This window comes from Balaenoptera musculus, chromosome 4, assembly GCF_009873245.2.
Source record: "Balaenoptera musculus isolate JJ_BM4_2016_0621 chromosome 4, mBalMus1.pri.v3, whole genome shotgun sequence".
Lineage (NCBI taxonomy): Eukaryota > Metazoa > Chordata > Mammalia > Artiodactyla > Balaenopteridae > Balaenoptera > Balaenoptera musculus.
In genome coordinates this window covers 50,140,106-50,167,875 of record NC_045788.1, presented here as the reverse complement: position 1 = coordinate 50,167,875, position 27,770 = coordinate 50,140,106, and the positions used below count along the sequence as shown (strand labels likewise).

The 27,770-nt window shown below is 39.0% G+C and overlaps 1 protein-coding gene across 4 annotated transcripts in view; it reads right to left on the bottom strand.

Annotated features, from left to right (window-relative positions):
* Window positions 1-27,770, bottom strand: part of FNDC3B (fibronectin type III domain containing 3B) — a 350,696-nt gene that overhangs the window by 126,052 nt on the left and 196,874 nt on the right. For all 4 annotated transcript variants that reach the window (XM_036850413.1, XM_036850412.1, XM_036850415.1 and 1 more), the window contains 2 exons: window positions 17,637-17,880; window positions 14,201-14,488 (listed from right to left, as the gene is read on the bottom strand). In XM_036850413.1, coding sequence (XP_036706308.1) covers window positions 14,201-14,488; window positions 17,637-17,880 — 532 coding nt within the window. The remainder of the gene's footprint in view (window positions 1-14,200; window positions 14,489-17,636; window positions 17,881-27,770) is intronic.

Sequence of the window (27,770 nt, the reverse complement as noted above, 5' to 3'; positions counted from 1 at the left end):
ACAGTGTAGCAGGAAGACAGACAATATGCTTTCCAATACGCCTGGTGGGAGAATGGTAGCTGACGCCATATACAATGTCCATAAATCTAGGCCTGAAAATATTCCCTGAAGACTTATGAAATTGAATAAAACTGAAAAACTACACACAAGAGCTTCCACAGAACATCCAATTCTCAAATGCCTCAAATTTCTCTTGAAAAAAAGCAATTTTCCAGTAAGAAAAACACCACCTAAATACAGAATAATTAACATAATTGTCACCTATGATTACCACTTGTCTAGGGATGGTTTATTTTCAATTTTGGTGTCTCATTCACCAGCATTAATCAATAGGACTCTAGCCACCATTTTGAGCAAACATCTTGGATACTGTAACCTTATTCCATTTTAATCCTTGGTATCTTTATAAAATCCAATACATCCTGCCTTAAAGAGTTAACTGATTCACTGCTCTCCCAAAATACCACTTTTGATATGCTGCCTGCAAAAATAACCTATCAGTGGATAAATCGTTTACATTCCTTGGTGTTCACTGTTTTCTCTTTTTTCTTAACACTGAAAAAGGGGAAAAAATTAACTCTGACATAGCAACAAGTGAAAATAGAACAGATATACACTGTATAGATTCTTATCAATTATCAATCATATTAGCCGTCTGGAATATTAGACTGAATCATATAAAATTTCTACTACTCAACTGTTTCTGACCTGAAGAAAACAGCAGTTTTCTATGGACCTACCCAATATGATGAATCAACCCTACAGGTAATTTCTGAGCATCATTTTAAGTTTCAGGTTCTCCTCACACACCAAAGCTTTACCAGCTATTAACAGCAGTAACCTGGACACACTCTCCCTTATTTTCTTATTTAGAACTGGTTACCGCTAGTGAGGAGCTCACTGAAGATAAACATATACAAGGGTGGTGAGCAGGAAGGAAATGGAAATAAAGGGACACAGATAACCTACCAAGTGGATCATGCTCCTTTAAAGAAGGGCCATGAACTTATCTCAAGTGCTATCCTTTTCCTCAGATGTGCTCAATGAGCTTGTAACATAGTCTTAAAATAAGAGCACGTCTTGAACCTTTCTTCTTCAAAAGTAAATGGGTTGAGAGCTATGATAAAAATCTAGTACTAAAAGCATTCTTCTGATCTATCATTTCCTGCTTCTTCCCACTCCAAAAGCAAAACAAAAATACCCCAGTAGTAAATAAGTGAACAGATGAATGAATAAAGAAATAATTGTAAATTTTAAAGGTCCATTCATAGTATTTGTGATGACAAATATGGCAGATCATGAAAGCCAGGTATTCAAAGTGGGGGAGGCAGGGGAGAGAATTCGCAGAATTTTAAAACACAAGGGATAAAGAAAAGTATAAAACAGAAGAAAAAGAGAAGAACGAATGAGAATCCTAATTTCTGGGTACAAAACATTCCACAGATTACCAAGTTCAGACAACCAAAGTTCTGAAAGCTTAAGTAATAAAGCCTAATATATAAAAGATTACTAGTATCTCCCATTCCAACTAAAAGTAGCATGACTGCAGAATGGTGACCAACTGGCCCTGAAATTATTTAAAATAAATGGTGCAGAAAACAGGCATTTATCCAACTGCAGAATCAGGCAAAGCAGTAGAAAGTCTTACTGATTCTACAACGCATGTATCCTTACTACCAAAAAGATAACCTTTCTTCTATAAAATACTAATATAGTAGAGACTTATCAAACATTAATAGAGACATTTTTGCCCTTGTGCATGATATTTGAGATGCGTTGAGTTCACTAAATCCAGAGACTGAAATCTGTGGAGAATAATACTTCACAGACACGGAATCTTCAATAAAAAGGAAACACAGTTTCAAATTGAATACTGTCTGCCATCGAATTTGAGCGACCCTCTTGTGGACAACAGTGTGAACAGTAAATATTAATAGTGTCAGTGTGTTTCAAAAAATAAAATAACATGATAGCTGAAGAATTAAAGCACCAACAACCATTTTAACTTAAGTAACACATGATTCTAAACCCGAGTTTTCAAAAGACACTGATATCTTATGGAGTTCCTTGGGGCAACATTCCAGCAAAAAAAAAAAAAAAAAAAAAAAAATCTTCCTGAAAGACTAAATATTATTCTTTTTAATGTGCTTGGCAATATACTTAAATAGTTTTGAGGAACTCAGGGAACCTAAAATATGGCAGTTTCTCCATCCCTCTTGATTTTAAGGAGCTTACTGTTCCATATAATAATTTGTGTCTTTTCAAATAATAGGGAAAAAGAGGTCAATGTAAGTTCACCATGTGAATTAAGCACAGCAGTAACAAATGCATTTATGAAAATCTTTTAAAAATTGTTTGTAGACCTAGTTCTTCCCTCTCACTTCCTCATGTTGCTCTCTTGGGGTAGATCTAATAAGCCTAGGAAGCAAGATCTGAGCATTTACTAGAAATGCCATCAATATTCTTTTTTATTATATATAAATGTAAAGTTAAGAGTGAACTTCCTTTTTTGACTTCGGAAAGAGCTGACTGCATTTTAAAGTAACCTCAGTGAATAGACTTGAGGACACGGGGAGGGGGAAGGGTAAGCTGGGACGAAGTGAGAGAGTGGCATGGACGTATATACACTACCAAATGTAAAACAGATAGCTAGTGGGAAGCAGCTGCATAGCACAGGGAGATCAGCTCAGGGCTTTGTGACCACCTAGAGGGGTGGGAGGGAGAAGCAAGAGGGAGGGGATATGGGGATATATGTATATGTATAGCTGATTCACTTTGTTATACAACAGAAACTAACAAAACATTGTAAAGAAATTATACTCCAATAAAGATGTTAAAAAAAATAAAAATAAAAATAAAAGGATGCAAACTACTTCAAAGGATGTGGAAAGATACAAACTATTTCCGAGGGAGTAGACTTTGAGACGGCTAAAGGGAGAGAGACTACCTTTCTACATGTCTGTATTTTTTTCATTGTCAAAATAAGTAAATATTACTTCTATAATTTAAATAAATCTAAACTAAAAACAAACAAACAAAAAGTAACCTCAGTTTGTTAGAGGACCTAAAAATAATCATGACATTTGATTAAAGCAGGCTGCTTTTAACAAAGGCACATTAACCCAAGGGTAGAGGTAAACCCCTTTCTTGTTCTTAACTTCCAAGTTAAAGTTTGAAAAGGAAATTTTTTTTTTTCTAAATTTCCAGTTTTTAAGCATACCAAAACTCTAAAACATCACTTTAACAACTGCAGAGCACTATTCAAAAACCCAATACTTCAATCTAGTGTATTGCTAACGCTACTGAAGTTCTGTGTAAGGCTTCATTTTTAATTTGCTTATCGAATCTACACTGGCAGTGAATGTTCTAACTCAGCACAGGAGGAAGACATAAGCTTCAGGAAAGCCCGAAGGGGAAAGAGTAAGAGTTTTATTTACATGGAGATTTGGTCAAAGTGGAGCTGCCCAAAGTGGAGCCACCAATAAGAGGGCTCACGGACCACAACAGGGCAAAAGGGTTGTGCCCTACTCCTCAGGAAAATGCTGACTGAGTGGGTGGAATGCAATCTATGAAAATGGAACCGTGAAACCTCTCTGCTTTTCTTCCTCTTGTTTTTGCCAAATTATCTTTATTCCACAATCCATCGAATCTTCCCTGTCCACCACATTTCCTCCTTTCATTCTACTTGTTTTCCTTTTTGCCACTTCCTTTTGTTTCAGCGTGCCATTCCTCTGAGGCCCTTCTCCTCTCACTCCCGCCTCCTCATTTTCCAGTTTTCCGGATATCACAATTCCCTTCTGTGCCTGGAGCAAATCATCCCCACCACTATCACCTGCTCTTTCCTGCCCCTTTTCTGAGCTCAACGCCTGCGTGGAAAGCTCCATTCTTCTGATGCAGCTGGGAAGTAGCAGCTACAATCGGGGGTGGTGGGGCACGAGGCACATATAAGAATGCAAACTCAGCACCAGAAGACAAGAAGAGGAGATTTCATGGTCAACTACAGCGACATTTACACTCTTTACTTTGTAAATCCTAAATCGCAAGCAATGAGCTAGTATCACTGCTGTCTCTCATGGACCTTACCCATTTTACCCTTGTGTTCTCTACTCAATCCTTAATAGAATTTCAAGGTCTCATTATAGTACCAAAGATTGGAACAGCGTGATATAATCGGCTGCACTGTGGTGTGTATGGTTGGGCAAATTAAGTTGAAAATAAAAGCCAAGGCTGGTCAGAGCAGAAAGGATGGCCTGTAATTAGCATATCTGCAATACTGCCTATAATCGTCACGTTACAAGAAACTGGTCCTGTAAAACCAGAGATTCGATACCCTGCCTCTTCATACAGCACTTACATACAGGAATCCTAGAGGACCATTCCACAGGAGATGTAGCGACAAAATCAATGTTGACATAACAGCTGGAAAGTTGCCAAAATTCCATCACAAATGCCGAGACTATTTCAGATGGAGTATTAATAGGCATGGTCCCCGACTCCACACACCATGTGGTGGCCAGCCTCTGCGATAACCCCTCCCCTACCTCACCCTACCATCATCCCACCTCGGGGTAGACGCATTCCACACCGTATCAGTAGGTACAATATGCGACCGACAGAATGTGGACGTGTATGACTTCTGAGGTATAAGGAAGAACTGTGAAAGAGTTTGAAATTCAGTGGCTTTCCTAGCAAGCTTATCCGTCTGGGTTAACTTACGGCCCTACGGCAAGTAATATGAGTGTTAGCAAAATACAGAGAAGTCGCGGCTTGCCCAAGTCATCTCCAGCCACTCCTCCTTTTGCAGCACTTCTAACACCTAGCAAAGTAATTTAAAGCCGTGTGTTGAGAAGGTTCAGACACAGAATCAAGCTGGCCCATTAGGCTCTACTCCTCAGCCTCACAAGAGAATCCAGCCCAGAGAAGAGGCAGAGGAGAGGTAAGGAGGGAACTGAATTTTATTCTCGCCCAGGATTTACCAGGCTGTTGGTGGTAAACGGTCACGGTCTTTTCTTGGGACTGGATGTCCCTCTGACTCCCCTCATATCTCAAATCCTTGGCACTGAAAGTTACTCAACATCGACTCAGAACACAGGAGGCCCTGCCCTGCAGCACTCCAGGGGGTGCGCTCCCAGGCCGGGGGTTCTGTTAACATGACCCACATGAGGCAGTTCTCTTAAGCAGAAAAATGCCATGGTCTTTCTTTACCCATATTCTTTAACATTTCTGAAGCACTTAGTGCCTCTAAAATTGTATTAAGAACTCATGACAGCCTTCTGAAATAGGTGCTATTAATGGTCCCCATTTTATACAGACATGAAGAAACTGAAGCTTCGAGAGATTAACTATCTTGCCCAAAGGCCCAAGGTTCACAAGGGGCAGAGGTGGGACTAAACCCAGATCTGCAAGGTCCTGACTAGTATGTTATTTTGCTTCTAAGTATGGCACATTTGTGATGATGCCCTTTGGCCCAGTTAAATTCAGAATTCAACTTAGCTAAATGAGAGAATAACATGTAGAAGTTTCAATTCAATAAAATTGAAGGTTATATATGTACCAGAAACAAACCATGTCATCACTTATGCCTGCTGTTTAAAGGGTTCTTTGGGATGACATGTATTTTACCCACATGGGTTCTGATGTCATCTAAATGCCTCTATGATCAGTTCCCAAGAAAGCAAAAAAGGCAGAGAAAATAATATGGGTTCACAGAGTTAAGTACTACATATGGTAGAAACTAATCAAAATTCTGCCCTCAATCTTCTGGTGAACATTCACTGCAAGAGAAAACTCAAAAAGATTTTTGCATGTTGTTTGTCTTTTTATATGTAAGTGAAAAATGGGAAGCTTCAAGTATGATTTAATGGGTTACGACTTCTTAAACTGACATGACAAAAATATCTCATCCTGTCTGTTGAAAGAAACATGTAGTTAACATCTTTAAAACGTTCCAGATTGCAACAGAAATACAGGGGGGAAGGGCAAGAGGCAAAAAGATAAGTGATGGAACTTGATAAAGACAACTATACACTCAACTCATTAGCAAAAATTTGGGCCACCACATTTTCCTCTTTGTCGAGCCGCAGATTTTGCCTTTGTATCAGGAAAGTCAATGCCTCTGGAAGGACAAAAAACATCAGCACACTGGGGTCTCACTGAAAAAGCTATCCACTGCTGGCTTTCTCCAGCTCTGGCCCGCAGAGGATAGTGCCCCGGTCAGACAGCACATGTCAGCGAGCAGCACCCTCCTCCTGAGAACAGCCTTCTGTCCCCAGGCCTCCCTCCCTTCCAGCCCACACGGAGGCAGTGGTTGCAAGGCCTGGAAACCTGCTCAGACCTCTCCCAGCATCACTCAGGGGCCTTCGAGACTAGGGGATGGATCTGGCAATCTACGTCTGAAATGGAAGTAAGGGTGTTAATTGCCCAGTTTCCTGCCAAAATGAGTGTATCTTGCATTTTGATCCAGGGGTCCACGTTGTCTCTTTAAAAAAATAAAAGTCATTTGGGTTTGTTTGGACTATTTTCACTTTTCAGACTGTACTTGGCAGAAGAATGGGTAAATTCCACTGACCTGAGCTCATTTTATTTTTTTTCATGTTTTCTTGATATTTTTGTCATGCACAGGATTCATATGCAGCTGCAGACAGGTGAAAACACATGGGATTTATCATCACCAAAGACTTGAGATGAAGCAATACTGAAAATCCAACTACAAACTGTACCTTTTCAAATGCAGTGTGGAAAGCACCCACACCGGGAGAAAGGACCCCTGCCCCCCTGCACAAGTAAACTCTCTTCCAAAACACCCAGTCTGAGTATGCCTAGGAGGTATGTGCTCACGACAGAAAAAGGCTGCAGGTGAAAGAAGAAATGAGCCACTTATGAAGTGTGAAAGCCCCACTAAACACCTTATTTTAAACAGAAAAGCACCAGGGTTATCTCTTATGGGGAGCCAGGACCAAAAGAGATTCCAAAAGAAAGTCGGCCTCGACTCCTCACACTCCAGACCTTATTAACATGAGGCTTGTCCTTCCAAACAAAGGAAACGACTGTCAGCCCTGCACAGGTGGGCGCAGCCCCCCCTCCCAGAGCCAAGCCACCCGCCGGAGGCAGCCTCCAAGAACGCACGGCCGCTCACAATCTCAGACCTCCGGAGGAAAAGGCCCGCCCTCACTACAGCAGTTCGTACCTGCAGCATGAATTAACTTTCATGCTGATTTCAGTAAACAGATACTGGGGTCAGATTCTGGTTTCTGACCAGTAATAGCAAAATGTAGAAAGAGAAAAAATGTCAGGGGGGGCCATCTGAGAAGAAATCAGAACACAAAAACCTGGTAATAAGGAATACCACTACTGGGGGTCAGAAGGAGAAAAGCACAAGAATAACGCTTTTGTCACCGGCTTTCAATGTTACAATCAGAAACTATCATTCTATGTGATGGAATTTTATCAACAGTGTAACTGAATCTCTGGATTGTCAACAATTCCAAAGGTCAAATGCCAAAAGTATGCTGTATCTTCATCTTCTATATTTGGAATTCTTACCATTTTGTCCCAATGTTTTCCCATACGGCACTGTAAGTTCTAGACGTCTTCACATAAACTACTACTTAACACGTTAGCAACATAAAAGGGACTCTCCCACCTCCTGTATATGCTTATCATGATACAGGTATTACAAAAGGAATAAGCTTCAACTTAAAACGAGTGTTTTAACTGAACACCTCCCATACCCCTCATTTAAAAATCTTCCTTCAAAATTGCTTGGCATTCACGGGGCCAGTGGTTTTCAAATGTTACTGTGCCTGATTACCACCTGGAGAGCTCAACAAAACACAGGTTGCTGGGTCCCACCTCCACCAACTGCAATCCAGCAGGTGTGGGGCAGGCCAGGAGGGCACATGTCTTACAAGCTCCTAGATGGCGATGAAGCTGTGGCCTGGGACTGAATAGCCAGAGTCCAGGTGAGGGTGAGGAAAGCTTTGTGGATGACAGGTGCCCATATCTCCCGCCCCAAGCACAGCAGCACCAACTCTATCTGCTGTTACAACGCCTGCAATGCATGCATGCATGCGTGTGTGCGTAGGTGTGTGTGAGAGAGAGAAAGAGAGAGAGAGAGATGGTGGTAGGGGAGGAAGGATACTGTATTTCATTGGGGATCCACATGAGATTTTTTGAAAAAGGAAGATCTGCTCATTGATAAGATTTTGAAAATCACTAACTTTAACTCACCTGTTCATTTTACTGAAAGGGAAACTGAGGCCTAGTGAAATGACTTGTTATGTATCACATAATCTAAAACACAAACAACTGTTATCTTACAAATCCATTAAGGTTTTAAAATGTTCAAGTAATGAGTGAAAAAGATAAACCCAGAGATGAGGTAAAGGTCAGCAGTATCAACTGCACACACAAAATACTTTCACACACACACACACAAAAGGTGTTTGGAGATTGTGACTTATAAACACTCTTGATGTTCTTTCTTTCTCTCCTTCCCCCACCCAACCCAACCCAATATGAAGTCTTTTCATATTATCAGACAGTGGATCCTCACCAAAGTTTTCATTTTTCACTCTGGCTTCACATAATTATTTCTAAAACAGTACTAGCAGATAACCTAACTCTCCTTTCTGAGGATATATCAATATGACACAGGAACTACAGCGCTGGTTGAAAACTAGGGGATTTCAGTTACAAAACTGTATCCTCTGAATAACTTCCTTGACATCACATGCTTCGGTTTTTACCAAGGATAAAATGGAAGGATGAAACTTCTCCCTCACTCAATGAAGAGCAACAGAAACTTCTATAGCCTCTGTGATAAAAGCAACATGACAATCTTAACTTGGTTTGGGCCACAGAAGAGGCTCAAGGCCCAGCTCTTCTTGCACAACATTCTGCACACAAGGACAAATTCTGTCATCCTGTCCTTGAACAACTATGGACATGGTGCTCAGGCACTGATCTAAAATCAAATGCTAGTTAAGGAAAAGAAAGAGAAGGGAAATTTTCTTGAAATGTTTTCCCCTAATCAATCTGCCATTATTATGCCTTGGGGAGACAGACAGGCTTCACAGAAAGAGATGACATTTGAGCTGGCTCCTGAAGGACTGAGTTGGAGTGTGCAAGGCAGAGGAACTGGAAGGAAAAGCCAAGAAGAGAAGATGAGGCATATCCTTGAAATAGGGCAAAACTTTGGGCAGCTGGTGGGGAAATCTAAAGTACTTGGGAAGGTGACCATCAAGCAGCTTAGACTTTATACTCTGGACAATGGGGACCACCATGGAGGTTCCTTAAGGAGGGGAACAGCATGTTCAGATCTGGTGTAGCTGCGGCCGTAATCAGAGGATGGGATGGAGAGGAAGATGGATAATCCCATTTCTTAAAACATAAGGTGGTCCTTCTCAGACTGAGCTTAGGGAATCCTAACTCAGGTTTCTAAAAAATGTATGAGGAGATGCCAAAGACAGAGTTCATTAGAAAGGATGCCCCAAGAGGGTATCCAGAGTTCTCGCTCACTGGGAACTTTAAGTGTCCCTGATGGGGTGATGAGAAGATGTGTGAAATCTGGCACCTCTGGGTAGGCAGCATATTTTTACCCCAGTAGCAATCTCTCTCATAGAGCCTGGATGCAACTTTCAGAGGTAGAGGTCCAGGAGTACAGGGTTGAGCTTTCAAAATGAAGACGGGTTTAAGCAGAAGGAAGCCACTGCTGGCTTACAGGGGAAGGAGTTGCAGGGCGAGGGCATGAAGGCAAGAGAGACGGCATCGGATGGGGGGAGGGGGAGAAGGGGGCGCAGGGGCATATAGAGATACTTGTTTTGAGAAGGGCATATATCTTGATGAGAGTTGATCCTAAGATTACAGGGGGGAGATGATAAGAATATTCAAGTAACAAGGGTGACCATTATACTGAGGTGTTAAGAACCGAGATAGATTACTTTTAATATTTAATATTGGGAATTAAAATATCCATTTTACAGATGAGGATACAGAGATTCAGGGAATACTAAAAGCAAATAGTCAGCAAGTGACAAAACCTGCTTCTAAGCCAAGTGTGTCTGATACCAAAGCCCCAACTGTTCCCTGCCCACATCACACCATCAACTCCAAGGTGTACAAGAAAACTGGAATCCTACATTTCCCTGATGGTACTGTAGACTTTGTCCTGCCTAAGCTGTTTTCCTGAAGGTACCAGCAGTAAATGAAAGGAGGGGTTGGCTGCAGAGCAGATGGCTTGTTTTAGAGAACAGGGCAGTTAAGAACACAGGGTTCATTCCACAAATATTTACTAAGTACACACTATGTGCCACACACAGTCCCAGGAGGTGGGGAGAGGGTGGTGAGCTAAAGTTCCTACCTCACATCGTATACAAACTAGCAAACCACACCTTCTGTAACCATCCTTCATATCAGAACAGTAGTTCTCTATCTTGCTGGCCATCATTCTCAGTGGAAGTTTAATAAAAAACATGAAGCCAGATCAAGTGAAGAGATTCTGGTTTAGCAGGTCTGAAATGAGGGTTAGGGGTCTGCATTTTTTGGAAGTTCCACCAGTGTTTCTGAAGTACAAACAAGAGAACCAAGATTCCAGAGAGTAATTAATCAATCTCCATCTTTTTAATATATTTATTTGTTTAGATTAACATAATTTGTTTGCTTATCACAGGACCAGGTACAAATTTGAAGTTTGCCCTTTTCCTTTTACATTTGTATTTTCTAAGTGGTAGAAAGGCAGTAAGTAATTCAAGTAGATTCCCTCAAAAACTAGGGAATTCTGAGATTAAAAATTGGCCTCCTCTGGCAAATGTGGGCATCTTAAGTAGAATGTAGAGAAATACCACAACCTGTACGTCATGGTTAAGTATAAACCCTAATCTTGTGCGAACGACATATGAATGTAAACAGATCAACATACTAGAATTAACTGTAGCTTCATATTAATCAGATGGCACTGTAAACTCAAGAATTATTTGAGAAACTTACTTCCTGGGTACAGAAGTCAGCTGCAGTACATTCAAGCAAAAAGATACCCTGGGAGAATGTTGCCATTTACGTACGAGAAGGCAGAAGAAGCCTTCTGGGATCCTTTCAGCCAACAATCACATTCTGAGGCATACGGGGCTGAACCATTATGAACAACATAATGGACTCCAGGAACAAGAGGTGCTTTTGTTCACCTATTCCACCTGATTCAGGTTTTCCTCTTTGCTTCGACAACCTGGAGGCTCAAAGCCAAATAGATGGCCTACATCAAGCAACTCTTCAGGATTCTTTACGTACAAACTTACTCGTGTCTTCGTCTTATTTGTCCTCAGTTTCCTCAGATATTTATTTTTTTATAGATTACTTTTCAGAGCAGTTTTAATTGCAGAGCAAAACTGAGCAGATGCAAAGAAGGCCCTTATATACACCTCACCCACCACATGCACGGAGCCTGTCCCACCTATCATGTCCATGCCAGAGCAGTACATTTGTTACAACTGATGAACCTACACTGACATGCCACCATTACCAAGTCCATAGTTTACGTTAGGGTGTATGTAACTCTTGGTGTTGTACACTGTATGGGTTTTGACCAATGTATGTGATATGTACCGACCATTACAGTATCAGACAGAGTAGTTTCACTGCCCTAAAAACCCTCTGTGCTCTGCCTGTTCACTCCTCACTCCCCCAACCCCTGACATCTATGAATCTTTTTACTGCCTCCACAGTTTTGCCTTTTCCTATTGGATAGTTGGAATCATACAGTATGTAGCCTTTTCAGACTGGCTTGTTTCACTTAGTAACATGTATTTAAGGTGGCTCCATGTCTTTTATAGCTAGATAGCTCAATTCTTTTCAGTGCTGAGTAATACTCCATGTGTGGATGAACCAGTTTATTTATCCATTTACTTACTGAAGGACATCTTCGTTGCTTCCAAGTTTTGGCGATTATGAATAAAGCTGCTCCAAACATCCATGTGTATTTTTTTGTCAGGATGTAAGTTTTCAATTCATGTCAGCAAATGGTTATTTTTTTATCCAACATGTAAACCCCCTCAGATCCTTATTGGAATGTGCTAGAGCACATAAAATAATACTCCATCTGATTCTATATTTCATGGCTAAACCATGTGGAGAATAGCACTTGGAGTGATTTTGAGTAGGCAAATACTGTGATGAGAAAAGGAACAATACACCAAGTTTGAACTGAAGGTGAAATAAAAATATTTTCTAACTCTTTTCATTGTGAAACACACACTCCCAGAAGCCCATAGCGAAAAAAGATCTCACTGTTACCAACACAATAACATGTTTTCTACACAACAGCAAAGAGCTTAAGGTGTTCAGAATAATTATACTCTCTGTCATAATGTAAAATGCCAAAATGCTTGTAAACATATGTACATTAGCAAACATTTCAGCGTTGATTTCAATGCAAATCCATTTCTTCTCTTACAGCTATGAGAGAATATTAAAATATAGGGCAGCTTACACATTTAGGTATATGTAAAAGGAAATAATTGCATATATAAGGAAGGTTTACTTTTGCCAGGTAATTCATAACTACACTAATTTTGTATGCTGATTTCAACCCTGCTTCATCTTATTTCCCTTCTCTTATTGTCTCTCTGCCTCTTAGATCTTACTCAAATTTATTTTATCTGCCTCTATTATATTTATCTATTTCATCTGCCTTAAATCTTTTTTGATGCAAGGCAGAACAAAAAGTATTAAAGAATGAATCAAGTAATCAAGGTAGTTCAAACTTCATAAGCTCTCTGAAGACAGCTTATACATTCTTTTTCTCTTTTCTGTAGACTAAAATTCTCCTTAGGAAAACCTATTTCTAATTTTTTTGTGTGTGAATTCTCTCTTAAATGCCCATGATTTAAAATTAAAACTTGCTAATAACTGAATTTCAAACTTAGAAATTATAGTATTATTTGACTAAAAATCATTTTATGTGGCAGACACAGCACTTTCCACTAGGAGCTGTTTAAAAGCCTCTTAAATCTTGGGTCACTCTTATATACTTGTTTATGTTTTGTTTAATAATTATAATAATAATGCCTGGTAATTAAATAAAACTTGGAAAATACAGAAAAGAATAAATAACAAAATTAAAAGCACCTATAATATATCTCAGAGAAATTACTGTTCACTTTTCACTGTATCTTACTATTACTCTTTTTCGCGCTACAGTTCACTCATGTGAACAACACGGGAGGAAATGTTGATGCCAGTGTCTCGTTTTACCTAATTTTCCTCTGCCCTGACAGAGGCCAGTCTTCCCTACACAATCAACCATACACTAATTCTGTCTTTTTCATTCACAAACACAATGCCGGTTTCTACCTGGATGAGGTCCAATAAGGAAGGAGTGTATTTAATAGTGTTATAATCCGTTCTTACCTTGTCTTTCACATGTCTTTGTTTATTTCTATCTGTTATCTCACCTAGCTTATCAAAATGTACTTCTTTTGCTTCCCTTAAGTCAGCCTTCTACATATGCCTATATAAAAAGCTTCTGTTTTTAACTCCTGTGGCATAAGAACAGGTTGTGTCTAAGTCTTACCTAAAAGCTTCATTTAAAGCACATGCACCTTCTTCCCAAATTAATTGATCTACAGCCACAAGACTAATCTACAAAGAAACAAATGCCCTTTTGAATTGATGTCTCTCTATCTATGTGGTACCCCTAATTCTTCCTTCTCATCCTTGGTCTATGAATACTTCATTCAGGATGCCAAAGGTGGCATTGAAAACAATAACTGATGAGGGAGACAGAAATATATTCCATTACATGATGATAAATTTCACTACAGTATGGAAGTAATTACATCTGGTTTGATGAGGTATAATTATTTTGAGATTTAAACTAGCCCTACACGTCTTAGAAAGTTTACCTGTTTTACTTAGGATCTCTTCCACATTTGTCTACTTAGAATGAAACAACGGAAGTAAGCTAACGTGAAAACACTTTCAGGTACTTGTTACTGAGATTAAGTAGAACATGACACAGTACATGTGACCAAAGAAGTAACACTTCTGCCATGAAGTAGTAATAGAAAAGAGCTGATATAATATCCTGTCCTTGCTACGCAAAAGATAAGAGAAGGTCTACCCTATCACTCCTAGCAGAAAGACCAAGTGCCATGCAACACCTTGACATAAAACTCGGCGTTTCACGGCAAACGTCTTCGAACATTACCTTGCAAGTCTGCGTCACTTGACTTCGGACTGCTTCTTGCTCGCCGCTCTGTTTTCTTAACGCCCGGCCCACCGCCGCCACCTCCCCCGCCTCCGCTGCCACCACCACTGTGGCCCTTCCCGTAGCCGTTGTACACGGTTGTGCAGTTGCTCTTGTAGATCGAAGAAGGAGGGCTGTTGAGGCGATTCTGGCGGTCAATCTGGCGGTCTTTCAGCTTTTTGTGCGGAGGCTTGCTGTACTGGTCTTCTCGGGTGATATAACTCGACATTCCATAGAGTGGTATAATTTCTAAAATGATGATTATGACAAATGCAAGCTCAGTCTACGTTTCCAATAACAAATTATTACAGGGTCAAATGACCTGACGCCTGAAGGAAGAAGTTTAACATATTACTAAATACAGTATAAAAGCGATACGCATAGTATACATGTTTAAAATATTCCCATTCATTTCTAACCAATAAAGGAATAATTAATCATTAAAAAACTATACTGTATGTTCAGAAATGTTCCAGAAATTATGGGAAATACTGAAGAAGGGTAACTGTCCACCAAGAGTTCATATTTCAGTTGAATAGATAACTAAGCTTGATTTTGCCTGTCGGTTGTTTTTAGTAGTTGCAACATACAAAAAAAGTTAGAATTAACAAATAAAATACCCCCTTAAGTAATGTGTTCTTAGAATCAAGATACTTGAAAGTATGCTTATCCTTACAGACAGAATAGCATTTCTATCAGAAAGTGTATAGCAACTAGAATATAAGGAGTTATTTGTGCCATCTAGAAGAGCCAACATTTGAACAAAACCTACTAAAATGAAGAGATGAGAAATTTCCATTAAAAATAATCAAAGCTCACAGAATCAGGGGAAATGTTCAAGGAGATCTTGTAGTGATAAATATAAGCCACCTCTGCAACCTGGTGGCAAGCATAATAATCTACGGTCATAAACTAGTATTTTGGGGTAATCAGGAGGCAAGACAAACTGACTAGTAGAATGTCACCTGGCTTCACTATCCATATTTTTACATGGCTCAAAAGAAAATGGGAGCCTGCAAAATAATCTCATGATCTTAGGGGAAAACATTTATTTTAAATTTAAATTTTTTAAGCAATTAAAAGTTCTATTTAGACATTAATAAAAATGGTAATGTATAACACAGACACTGGGTCCTTACATGTTTATAAGAAAAAAGGCCCCACATGCACAGAGTGACCATATAAATTACCATCCAAATCTGAGTATTTCTGAGAGTGATTAGGGAGCATTTCTAATTATTTCTCTTGACATGAGACCTAAACCAGTACTGTCCTAGGCACACCAGGAATGTATGGTCACCCTATATAACTTAATGACTAACGTTCCAATTGTTCAATGGTAAAGCTCCACTTTTCATTTTCTTTCTGTTCACATAGCTTGAGGAAGACCTTTAAAAAGCAAATCTTTACAAGATAACCAATCTGCACTAGAGAAACACAATCCTATTCAAAAAGTGCATGCCCAAATAAATTATGTCTAAACATACAAAAAGAATGGTAAAAAGGCTTTAAATATCACAATGCATTACACTTGAGACTTAAAATATTCACCATGGGTACTGATAGAATAATATTTTAAAATGTCAAGAACTTTTTAAACTCACATGGTTTGGGAAATTAAATGTTTAAATTGCTTTTAGGTGTACGCACACTGAGAACTAAGGTAAGACAATATATAAAAGGCTTTTTATTTATAAAGCAAAGGATTTTTGTTTTCTGCTTTCTTTAATTTGGAATCAATGAAGGCACTTTTATTTTACATTATTGCTCTGTGTTATTTTAATGAAATTAAACCAAAATACCCTATTCAATGAAGACAGTATAATTTCTCTTTTTGCTTAATTCTAATGATGACTTCAATCGTACTGTTGTGTAAAATTACAGAGGACACCATTCACAAAACAGTAACTGCGTGGCATCCTACTAAAAGACTGCTGAAATAAGGCTGGTCAGACACTCTTCATCAAGCAATGAGTCAGTAGGCAAGGCTTTTCACACTGTCATTAAGGTCAGACCCAACCAGAAAACTCTGACAAATGCTCAAATACTTAATGTGTACTGTGTCAGAGTACTGAATACTTTTTAAAAAACTATACTTAATTAACTGAAGTTTTTCAGTTTTTATCAAAATGTTTTCATGGAACATGCCCAGCCAGTCTCTGATGTTTTGGAGTGTTATGCTACTAGGCAAAAAGACTTTAGCAATAGGAAGTTATTGATGCCTCCATGCAATTAAAGTATTGATTTCGTCTTTTGCTATCATCTCTCCATACCCCATTATAATAGCACCTGATCCTTTTGAATTATATTAAATTTCTTTCTAACTACTACTACTACAACTACAAAAAATCAAATGCTATCCCTAAGTTACAACAGGATACAGGGTATTTCACTTAAAATACCCATCTCAAATTTTTCTTTTGTTAATAAGAAAATATTCCAATGTGATATAAACATACAAGGGGAAGCATACACACACACACACACACACACACATATATATATATAAAATTGATGAGAGAAAGTAAGGTGATAACTTCCTCCAAAACTAACAGGCATTTCTCATACAATTTATCTGTAAACCAATGTAATAAGTGTTTGAAACAATAAAACACTTCAATTCATAGTCAGACACAGAAGAAAAACCCTTTGCAAAGTCCTAGAGGTTGAAGTCTAATTTTATCCTCACTTATCTGGTTTCTTAGTATCCATTTTGATAGAGAAGGGCTTTAGACTAAACCAACACCAAGGCCAAAACTAAAAAGAAATAATGTTGGTATCTCTGAGACTCTTATTCATTTCAAGGTAAATATTTGCCTAACAACCAGTGAAACTGTGGCTGCACTGATGGCTATTCTTAAACTAAAAACAGCGTTCAGGAAGACCACATCAACAGTCAGGGGATTTTGAGTTCGCCAAGATTGCAACAGAGCGTCCAAGAAACCTAAAGTTTACCAAGACCTTGCAGTCTTCTATCACTGGAAAAGGGGCACAAAACCCTTTGTAAGTTCCCTTCTACTGCTAGACCATATGGATGCCTAAGAAATAATGTGCTGCAGTTCTGTCTTGGGCCACACTCACATAAAAATATGTTATCAGGACATGGGAACATATGATAGGTTACTGCCTCTTTTCTGATATAAGAAGTGGCTCTCCCACTACCTGCTCTCTGTGGGGTGGGATGAGGGCAGAATTTGAAAACATATAAAGAAAGAAAGAGTTGCAAGACACAATTCAGGACAAAGAAAGTTAGGAATTTCCCATGAGCTTTATACAGCAGATAGAACCTCCTCTACCATGTTCATTACAGAGGAAACAAAGCTGCTCACTGGCTCTCTTAAGCTACTTAAATGTTGTAACCAGTTCCAACAGCTCCCGATGCCAGCAATCTACTCACCTTGTTCGCCATATATTGTAGGGGGAAGATGATGCTGAGGAAAAAACTGAGGCGGCATATCTCCAGGTCCAGTAACAGGTGGGTAGTAAGCTGTGTGTGAGTTATGAATAAAATGCGGGTGGTGAGTCAGGTAGGGGGGTAGGTGATGGGTTGGAGACATGGCCGAGGGGTAGCTTGGGGGGTAGCACTCAGGAGACTGGGGTGTGACCACCACCCGGCGGACTCCAGTATTGTCTTCAATCACCTGAAGAAAACAGCAGAAAGAATGTAGTATGTATTATTAGTAAATATCCTGTGAATGTATATGGTATTTAATTACTTCCCTCCTTAACTTTAATCTTCTCTCCTCCATAGGAAAAAAAAAAAATTAGTGCATGTTGAATTCTGATTCTCTAATTCAACTAGTTCAATGAATTTTAGCTGGTGGTTTTCCAGAAAGAAGAGACTTTCTGGGCCACGTAAATACGCCTTAGAGGGCTGAGCTTCCACGTCTGCCCCGTAACACCCAACCCCATTCCTGCTTTAGCAAGCACAGTTCCATGACACTGGGGCTTTAGGAAACCAAGGTAACATTAACTTCAGAACCCATAATAGTACCTAAAGGCCATTTAATCTGGAACCAAGGTTGTGGATGAAATGAGGGATCCCAACCCTTCAAACACTTAAGCAATCCTGAATCGAGGACACCTTTGCTCCCAAGATGTCCTGACGATGTACCGAATGTTGTGAAGGAGACATTACGACCGGGGACCTGCTGTGCGCAGAGTGAGCGAATCAACATTCTATCTATACTTTCTTCAAATGATTTTTTAAAAATTCAACCAAGAAAGGTAACATAAGGCAGTACAAAGCCAACATTTATTGCCTCTGTGGCCAACTGCATGCTACCTGCTCTAGGAGCAAACAATTTTGTTGAGACACAAGATAAGAAAAAATAGAACAGAAACCATAATCCAAAGGTAAAGCTGTGGGGTACAGAGAACAAGAGCATGAAATGGCAGAATCAGAGCAGGCTTTAGGGACCTCAAAGAACTGGTAGGGCTGGGACAGGTGAGAGCATGGCCCCTGCATTAGGGCCCTGCAAAGAAGGGGACAATGACGCCACAAGAGTAAACTCGGAAGCCGGAACCAGGCTTCCAAAGAGACCAGATGGCCTAATCTAGCTTAAGACAATCAGGTACATACATTGATAGGAAATTTTGTTTAAAAAAAAAAAAAAAATGAAAATTAAACTTGTGTATTGAAATAGACTTCTCATTACATCTCAGGAGGCTGATTATAGGCCAAAATAAAATGACTTAATCATGTCTAAAGCATTCTAATAAAAAAATTATACTAAGCTTTGTTTTTTAAAATAGTGTTTGAGACAAAATGGCAAGTTTATCAACATTAGTCTGTACTTCAGTGAACAAGATAGGTTTAATTTTACTTAATAGCCATTAATCTTTATGTTAAGAAAAAAATCTTTATTAATGAACCTACTAATATAATAGCTTCAGAATTAACTACTATGTTAATAGTTTATTAATAAAGCAATATTAACTCCTTAAAATTAAGATTCTGAGTCATACTCCCTACTAAAGCTCAGGATGTAGCTTTTTACATATTCTTTATTAAATGTAACCTCTTCCTGGCCTTGGCAAGTTAATCACATTAGCCTCATTTAGGCTGCTAAGTTACAGGTATATGTTAAATGGTGCTTAAACCATGACACTAGAAATTCTAACGTATACACTAATAATTATCATCAAAGCATCTTCTGCTTTTTTTCTTTATCGAATTATAGTTGATTTGCAATGTTGTGTTAGTTTCTGTTGTACAGCAATGATTCAGTTATACATATGCGCATATATGTATTCTTTCCATTATAGTTTATTACAGGATATTGAATATAGTTCCCAGTTCTATACAGTAGGACCTTGTTGTTTACCTATTTTAGATATAGCATTGGGTTGGCCAAAAAGTTCCTTTGGTTTTTAAGTAAAAATAAAAGACATTTTTCATTTTCACCAAGAACTTTATTGAACAACGTATTCACTGTTTTGTTTCACTACCTTCTGCCATTTTTCAGGCAACTTCATAATTCCATCTTCCCAAAACTTTTTATCTTTTTGAGCAAAGAACTTTTCCAGGTGCCTTTTACAGTCTTCCAGGGAACTGAAATTTTTTCCATTAAGAGAATTTTGTAAAGACCGAAATAAATAGAAATCCGAAGGTGCAATGTCTGGGGAATACGGAGGATGAATCAGAACTTCCCAGCCAAGCTGTAACAGTTTTTGCCTGGTCATCAAAGAAACATGCAGTCTTGCATTATCCTGATGGAAGATTCTGCATTTTCTCTTGACTAATTCCAGATGCTTTTCATCAGGTGCTGCTTTCAGTTGGTCTACTTGGGAGCAGTTCTTATTGGAATTAATCCTTTGGTTCTCTGGAAGGACCTCATAATAGAGGACTCCCTTCCAGTCCCACCATATATACAACATCCCCTTCTTTGGATGAAGACCGGCCTTTGGTGCGGTTGGTGGTGGCTAATTTCGCTTGCCCCACCAGCTCTTCTGCTCCACATTATTGTACAGTATCCACTTTTCACTGCCTGTCACAATTTGTTTTAAAAACAGAACATTTTCGTTACGTTTCAGTAGAGAATCCCATGAGGAAATATGGTCAAGAAGGTTTTTTGCACTTAATTTATGTGGAACCCAAACATCAAGGCGATTCACATAGCCAAGCTGGTGCAAATGATTTTCAATGCTTGATTTGGATATTTTGAGTATGTCAGCTATTTCCTACGTGGTATAACGTTGATTGTTTTCAATTAATGTCTCTATTTGATCGATTTCAACTTCAACTGGTCTACCCGACAGTGGAACACCGTCCAGCGAGAAATCTCCAGCACGAAACTTCGCAAACCACTTTTGACACGTTCGATCAGTCACAGTACCTTCTCCATACACTGCACAAATTTTCTGCATTTAAGTTGCATCTTTACCTTTCTTGAAATAATAAAGCATAATATGCTGACAATGTTGCTTTTTCTTCCATCTTCAATATTAAAATGGCTATGCAAAAATTCACCAATTTTGATAAGTTTTTTTTTTTTAATGCACGCTGATATGACAGCTGTCACAATACAATCTAACATTATTTTGAATGAAGTTAAAGACAACTAAGTGCTACTCGAGCCAGCTTATGGGAAAACCGGACGAACTTTTTGGTCAACACAATAGTTTGTATCTGCTAATCCCAAAGCCCTAATTTATCCCTCCTCCACCACCCCCTCTTTCCCCTTTGGTAACCACAAGTTTGTTTTCTATGCCTGAGTCTGCTTCTGTTCTGTAAGTAAGTTTATTTGTATCCTATTTTAGATTTCACATATAAGAGATATCATGCAATATTTGTCTTTGTCTGGCTTACTTCACTTAGTATGATAATCTCTAGGTCCAGGCATGTTGCTGCAAATGGCATTATTTCAATCTTTTTTTCTGGGGGGGCTGACTAGTATTCCACTGTAATATATACCACATCACCTTTATCCATTCATCTGTCGATGGACATTTAGGTTGATTTCATGTTTTGGCTACTGTATATAGTGCTACTATGAACACTGGGGCCCATGTATCTTTTCGAATTACAGTTTTCTCCAGATATATGCCCAGCAGTGGGATTGCTGGATCATATGGCAACTCTATTTTTAGTTTCTTAAGGAACCTCCATACTGTTTTCCATAGTGGCTGCACCAATTTACATTCCCATCAACCGTGTAGGAGGGTTCCCTTTTCTCCACACCCTCTCCAGCATTTGTTAGACTTTTTAATGATGGCCACTCTGACCAGTGTGAGGTGATACCTCTTTGTAGTTTTGATTTGCATTTCTCTAACAATTAGTGATGTTGAACATCTTTTCACGTGCCTATTGGCCATCTGTATGTCTTCTTTGGAGAAATGTCTATTTAGGTCTTCTGCCCATTTTTTGATTGGGTTTTTGTTTGTTTGTTTTTTGTTGTTGTTATTGTTATTGAGTTGTATGAGCTGTGTGTATATTTTGGAAATCGAGCCCTTATAGGTTGCGTCATTTACAAATATTTTCTCCCCTTCCAGAGGTTGTCTTTTTGTTTTGTTTATGGTTTCCTTTGCTGTGCAAAAGCTTATAAGTTTGATTAGGTCCCATTTGTTTATTTCAAGCATCTTCTATCTTGTCTAACATGCAGAGCATGAATATGGTAGCACATTTTTTATAATTTTAGTATAAATATGGGTTTTTCTTACCATCTGATATAAACATGCATTATTCTATAGTGTATTCTTTCCCTCCGCCCTACCACTAGCTATTAAGAAAAAAGTAAGGCATATTCCAGATGTCCCTCTTTCATACAACCTTCTTTCAATCCTGTGCTAGACAATGGAAGGGCCACAGAAGCAAAGTGTTTGTTTTCTAGAAGCTTACAACCTTCATTATTTCAGTCAACATAAAACTTCCAGTGATCAAGCAGCTTATACAGACTTGACTGAGGTAGTACAAGAAGAACAGGGCTCTCACTAAATAAGAAGAACAACCCTGGGCTTGTAAACAGCGGTAGTTAACAATGAAGAGAAATCACTTTCATTTCATCATATAGTTTCTGACTTGTTAAAGTGCTTAAAAAAAAAAGTTGGGCAAAAAGCACTAACAAAAGTTAAGAATTCCAGTCAAGGGGAAAAAAAAAAACAAAAATAAAAGAGATACAGAGCTGAAACATTATCTTTTTACTCCTACATTTTATAAGAATAAATATTTCCACTAATTACAAAAATTAATAAATCTGAAGTATAAATTACTATTCACCAAAAATGGATTTCCAGTTAGAGAACTAAGTAGCTTCTTGAAACCACAGACTGCCTGCATATATGAAAACTGTTTGATAGTCCCATGTTTAATTATCTTAAATTACTCTGTGTTATTTGTGAAAGAAGTCTATTTACATGTACATGTGTGATGGGATACTTTTGGAAACCTGCTCCTTAGCCAATCAAAGCCTACCTTATGACTAAAAATATTTTTATGAAATGAAATATTCTGAAATAATCAGAAACAAAAATCAAAAAATTTGTACTGAGGGGCTTCCCTGGTGGCGCAGTAGTTGAGAGTCTGCCTGCCAGTGCAGGGGACACGGGTTCGAGCCCTGGTCTGGGAAGATCCCACATGCCGCGGAGCAACTAGGCCCGCGAACCACAACTACTGAGCCTGCGCGTCTGGAGCCTGTGCTCCGCAACAAGAGAGGCCGCGACAGTGAGAGGCCCGCGCACCGCGATGAAGAGTGGCCCCCGCTTGCCGCAACTAGAGAAAGCCCTCGCACAGAAACGAAGACCCAACTCAGCCATAAATAAATAAATAAATAAAATTAAAAAAAAAAATTTGTACTGAGTATTTTGTTTATTGTTCTTCCATAACACAAACTGTAGCATATTTAATTGTCAAATGCAGTTTTGATCTATGTCTAAGGAAATTATGCCTATGATCCTCCAAAGAATTAGAAAGTCTGAGGAGCGATAATAATGCACAAAATAATAAGCAACTCAGGAAACGGTGGCAATAACATTCTTTGTTTAAAAAATACGGTTCATAAAGAAATATATTACTGTAGCAGAAGAATTCAGACATCAGAAAGAGTTCAGTCTAAAAATACTGAGACAATAAAAATGTGCCTTTAGTCTTCATAAATGACCATGGAAAAGACAATTCATTTCCTTTTGGGGTGAATGAAATTGGGACAATGTCCAGAGGCAGACAAATCACCTGTATTCAATTCAACAACTATTTCCTGATACATACTATAAGCCAAGCACTGGATATTCAAAAGTGGGGAAAAACTAGGTGGTAAACATTAAGATTTGTCTAGTTAGCCTAAAAATAAAGAGAAAAATTAGATTGAGTCCTAGTGAGTTCCATTCAGAAATCAGAACAAAGTACTGTTTTTTCAGAAATGAAAACCAAGTATTCTTCATCTAGATTTTTTTCTAGCCCTGTGACTCAACGGAACACTCACCTTCTCCAGAGAGCACAGATCCTTGGAAAACATCATTGTGCTAGGTCCTCAAGGTTGCCACCTGTTATGGACTGAATTATGTGTCCTCCTCCCTGCCCCGCACCAATTCATATATTTATGTCCTAACCCCCAGTACCTCAGCATGTGACTGTATTTGGAGATAGGGCCTTTAGTGAAGTAATTATGGTAAAATGAGGTCATATGGGTGGGTCCTAATCAGACATGACTGATATCCATATAAGAAAAGGAAATTAGGACACAGACAGGCAGAGGGAAGACCACGTGAGGACAGCAAAGGAAGAAGGCCATCAACAAGCCAACGAGAGAGGCCTTAAAAGAAACCAAACTGACAGCCTGAGGAACTGTGAGGAAATAATTTCTGTTGTTTAAGCCGCCCAGTCTGTGACACTTTGTTATGGTGGCCTTAGCAAATTAAAATGCCACCTATCAGAGCCTCCTATCTTAAGTTCTACCATTCTTGTCTGCTTAAAACAAAAACAAAAAACAAAGCAAACAAGCCCCCCCACACCGCAAAAAACAAAAAAAACCTCTCTTCAAAAAGTAATGCATTTATCCTCCTGGTCTAAAACCCAGCCACCTTCCTCTAGCTAAGGAAGAAAGCCTGATGGCAAACAGCAGCTAGTTTGAATCTTTATCATGTCCTTTTATTCTACTCGATAAGTATTTACTGAGGAACCTCTATGTGCCTAGTATCCTTTGCTATCCTGTGGCTTATACACATGGATGAGAGGCTAGAAAATAAGGCACAAAAGGTTAAACCGAGAGAATGTATGCCTTCCTTACACCAGTGTTTTTAGAAGTATGACCAAGAGAACCGTTAAAACAAAATGAGATAGCCTGGGGGCAACAGCAAGAGGAAGAGCTAATGGGAGCAGCAGGGAGGGAGAGGAGAAAGCAAGGCACAGCCAGTGCCTGTGGTCCGCCAGCTGCCTGTCACCTGTTATCTCATGTGACTTCCTTAACTACTGGAGAACTAGATATTAGCATCCCGTTGTACATGAGAAAACCAAGGCACAGCATGATTAAAATGTACAACTAGTTCAACTGCAGAACCAGATTTTCATTCTGGTCTATACTCCCAAGTTTTCATTATGTAAAGAATCATACAGGAGTTAGGTATGCTGCGAAATAAATATGTAAATAATGAACTGTTAGAAATAGGTTATTAAGAGATGTGAAAGGATTCAAGATACAAACAATATTTACTGAATACCTGCTGCTCTGCTTTAATATCTTCTACCTGAAATAAGGCAACAACATGTTAAGGTCCTGGAACAGTAACTGATACATAATAGACAAACCTTACCTAGCAATTACTACTATTAATATTACCACCTCACTAAATCTTCCCAACAACCCTGGGAGGCAAATACAGTTATCCCCATTTGAGAGAGAAAAGGAATGAAGCTCAGTAAAGTTAAGCTAATACACACAAGGTCAGAGAGCTATGGGGGGAAGTGGCGGGGGAGGGAGGTGGGGTGCAATTTTGAGTCCAAGAACTAAAATGGACATCTTAAAAACACTTATGTTTTGATGATCCTTTCTCGTGGTTAACAGAGAAGGTAGTTCTCCTTACTGAACTGAAATGCTCCACAGGAATTTTAACAAACTCCTCAGTTCCTAAAACTCTCTCCTTCTACTTCTTCTGGGCTGCAAACAACAAGAATCAAAAGAACTTCAATGGTAGGAGGCAAAAGAAAAATTTTAACAGGCTGCCCCAATGGCCAGTGATGACCCCAGATGCGGGCAGAACAGACTGCATGCGGACACACGTGAGCCCGCATGCATGCAGGTAGCGTGCAAATCTGGATTGCCTGAGTGAGCTGCTGCACACAGAAAACTGCGACCTAATGTGTTTGTGGAAGTTGGGCTCAGACTCACTTCCTAACTGTGGCCCACATACTTAAAAGAGGGCTCCCAGGCCATTCTGGTAAGGGAAGAAGTCTCAGCTAAATCTGAGCAGTGAACAAGGAGAAGAAAAGGCTGGGCAACATGAAACAGCTGCATGGACAGAGGGACGGGCAGGCAAACAGCCCAGGCTTCTGCCAGCCAGACTGGTGCTCACCTCTCCACCAGCATCTCTGTCCTGTAACGCAGATTACAGATCTGTCTCTCCCACCAACTCCAAGTCCCTCAAGACACCCGGGCACACAGGAGGCTCTCAATATATGTTAGCTAACCAACAAATGAATAAAAAAGCAAGCAAAAAAAAAAAAAAAATTTCTCTCTTAGACTTGATGTCTAGCAAAAGTTATTAACACATTCTTTATCAAATTCAACCCGCCCCATAACTCAGGTATATATCTGAGTTTAGACATCATACTCTAAAGTTTCAGATAATCTAAACTCAATTAATTCCAGATCTGTTATTCCTGACACTCTTATTTTAAATAAGTATGATTTTACTATAAGAAAGACACAGAAAATTTACACATTTCCTATATAAGTTCTACTTCAAATCCAAATGCAGCTGAGTGATTTTACTTTATTCATCACCAACCAGGAATAAAAAAGCATTATTTCTCACCTTTCCTTTCTGCACTGACTCCTCACTCTGCATTTTCTAATATAGTAAACAATACAAAAGAGGAAAAGCAAGTTTGTTCTTCATGGAGGGTAGAGACTTAAAACATATGGACTCTACTTTCCCCAGCCCAACCCCCTTTTTGCTGCTATGGATGGATGAAACTCCTACCACCATCACCAAGTACCTTAGAAGAAAGAGAAAATTAGGATAAAGGAATATTCAAAGGGCAACCAAAGAATTACAGGAGCCAAGTAGTGATTCTATTTTACAGATGAAGTTAAGTTACTTGACTTAAAAACGTGGCAGAATTCAATGTATTTCTCAAATCTCCTGACTTACTTTTCTGTCTTTTCGAATTTAATAATCACAACTGTGGCTGAAAACATCAAATGTTACTTCTCAATCTCCTTTCTCTTCACATCTGTTACAGCCCAACACTGATGAAATACTATCTGCTCTTTCCAGTGTAACATTATCATGAATGTTCTGAGACAATAAACCCCCTAGCTTTAGGACCAGCTCCTCTTGCCACATAGCATGGTTATTTTTGCAGCAGAATGGAAAAATAAATTATTGGTGATATTTCTGGGTTTCTAAAAGCCCTTTATATAGTATCAAAGGATTATCCTGCAGAGTAGTTGCAGATTGATAATCAACATCCTCTCTGAATCAAGAAAAAAAAAGTTCCTTGAAAATTCCAGCTACTTTTCTGAAACAGTTCTTGCCAATGATTAAGTAAACAACTAATTTCATATGCTTCACAGGTAACCAAACTTAAGGATTTAAGTAATAAGGTGATTCATGAATGAATAAAAATTCCCCAAACATTTTACCCACACACTCATTTATACCTAGAAACCTTAAATTTTCCATTGGTGCACAATTTTTAATGCACATGCCAACTTCAGGCAATGGTTAAGGTATAGAGTGACAGGGGAACTGTTAGATCCAGATAACAAATCTGAGGTTGCTGAATGGGGAATCACAAGTTGAAGGTATTGATACGGCACTTGTCTTCAGTATTTTAGAGCATGAATCTTACAGACAAGCTTGTACAGAGGTGACCATACGACCCAGCAATCCCACTACTGGGCGTATACCCTGAGAAAACCATAATTCAAAAAGAGTCATGTACCACAATATTAATTGCAGCGCTATTTACAATAGCCAGGACATGGAAGCAACCTAGGTGTCCATCGACAGATGAATGGATAAAGAAGATGTAGCACATATATACAATGGAATATTACTCAGCCATAAAAAAGAAATGAAATTGAGTTATTTGTAGTGAGGTGGATGGACCTAGAGTCTGTCATACAGAGTGAAGGGAGTCAGAAAGAGAAAAACAAATACCGTATGCTAACACATATATATGGAATCTAAAAAAAAAAAAAAAAAAGGTTCTGAAGAACCTAGGGGCAGGACAGGAATAAAGACACAGATGTAGAGAATGGACTTGAGGACATGGGGAGGGGGAAGGGTAAGCTGGGACGAAATGAGAGAGTGGCATGGACATATATTTACTACCAAATGTAAAATAGATAGCTACTGGGAAGCAGCCGTA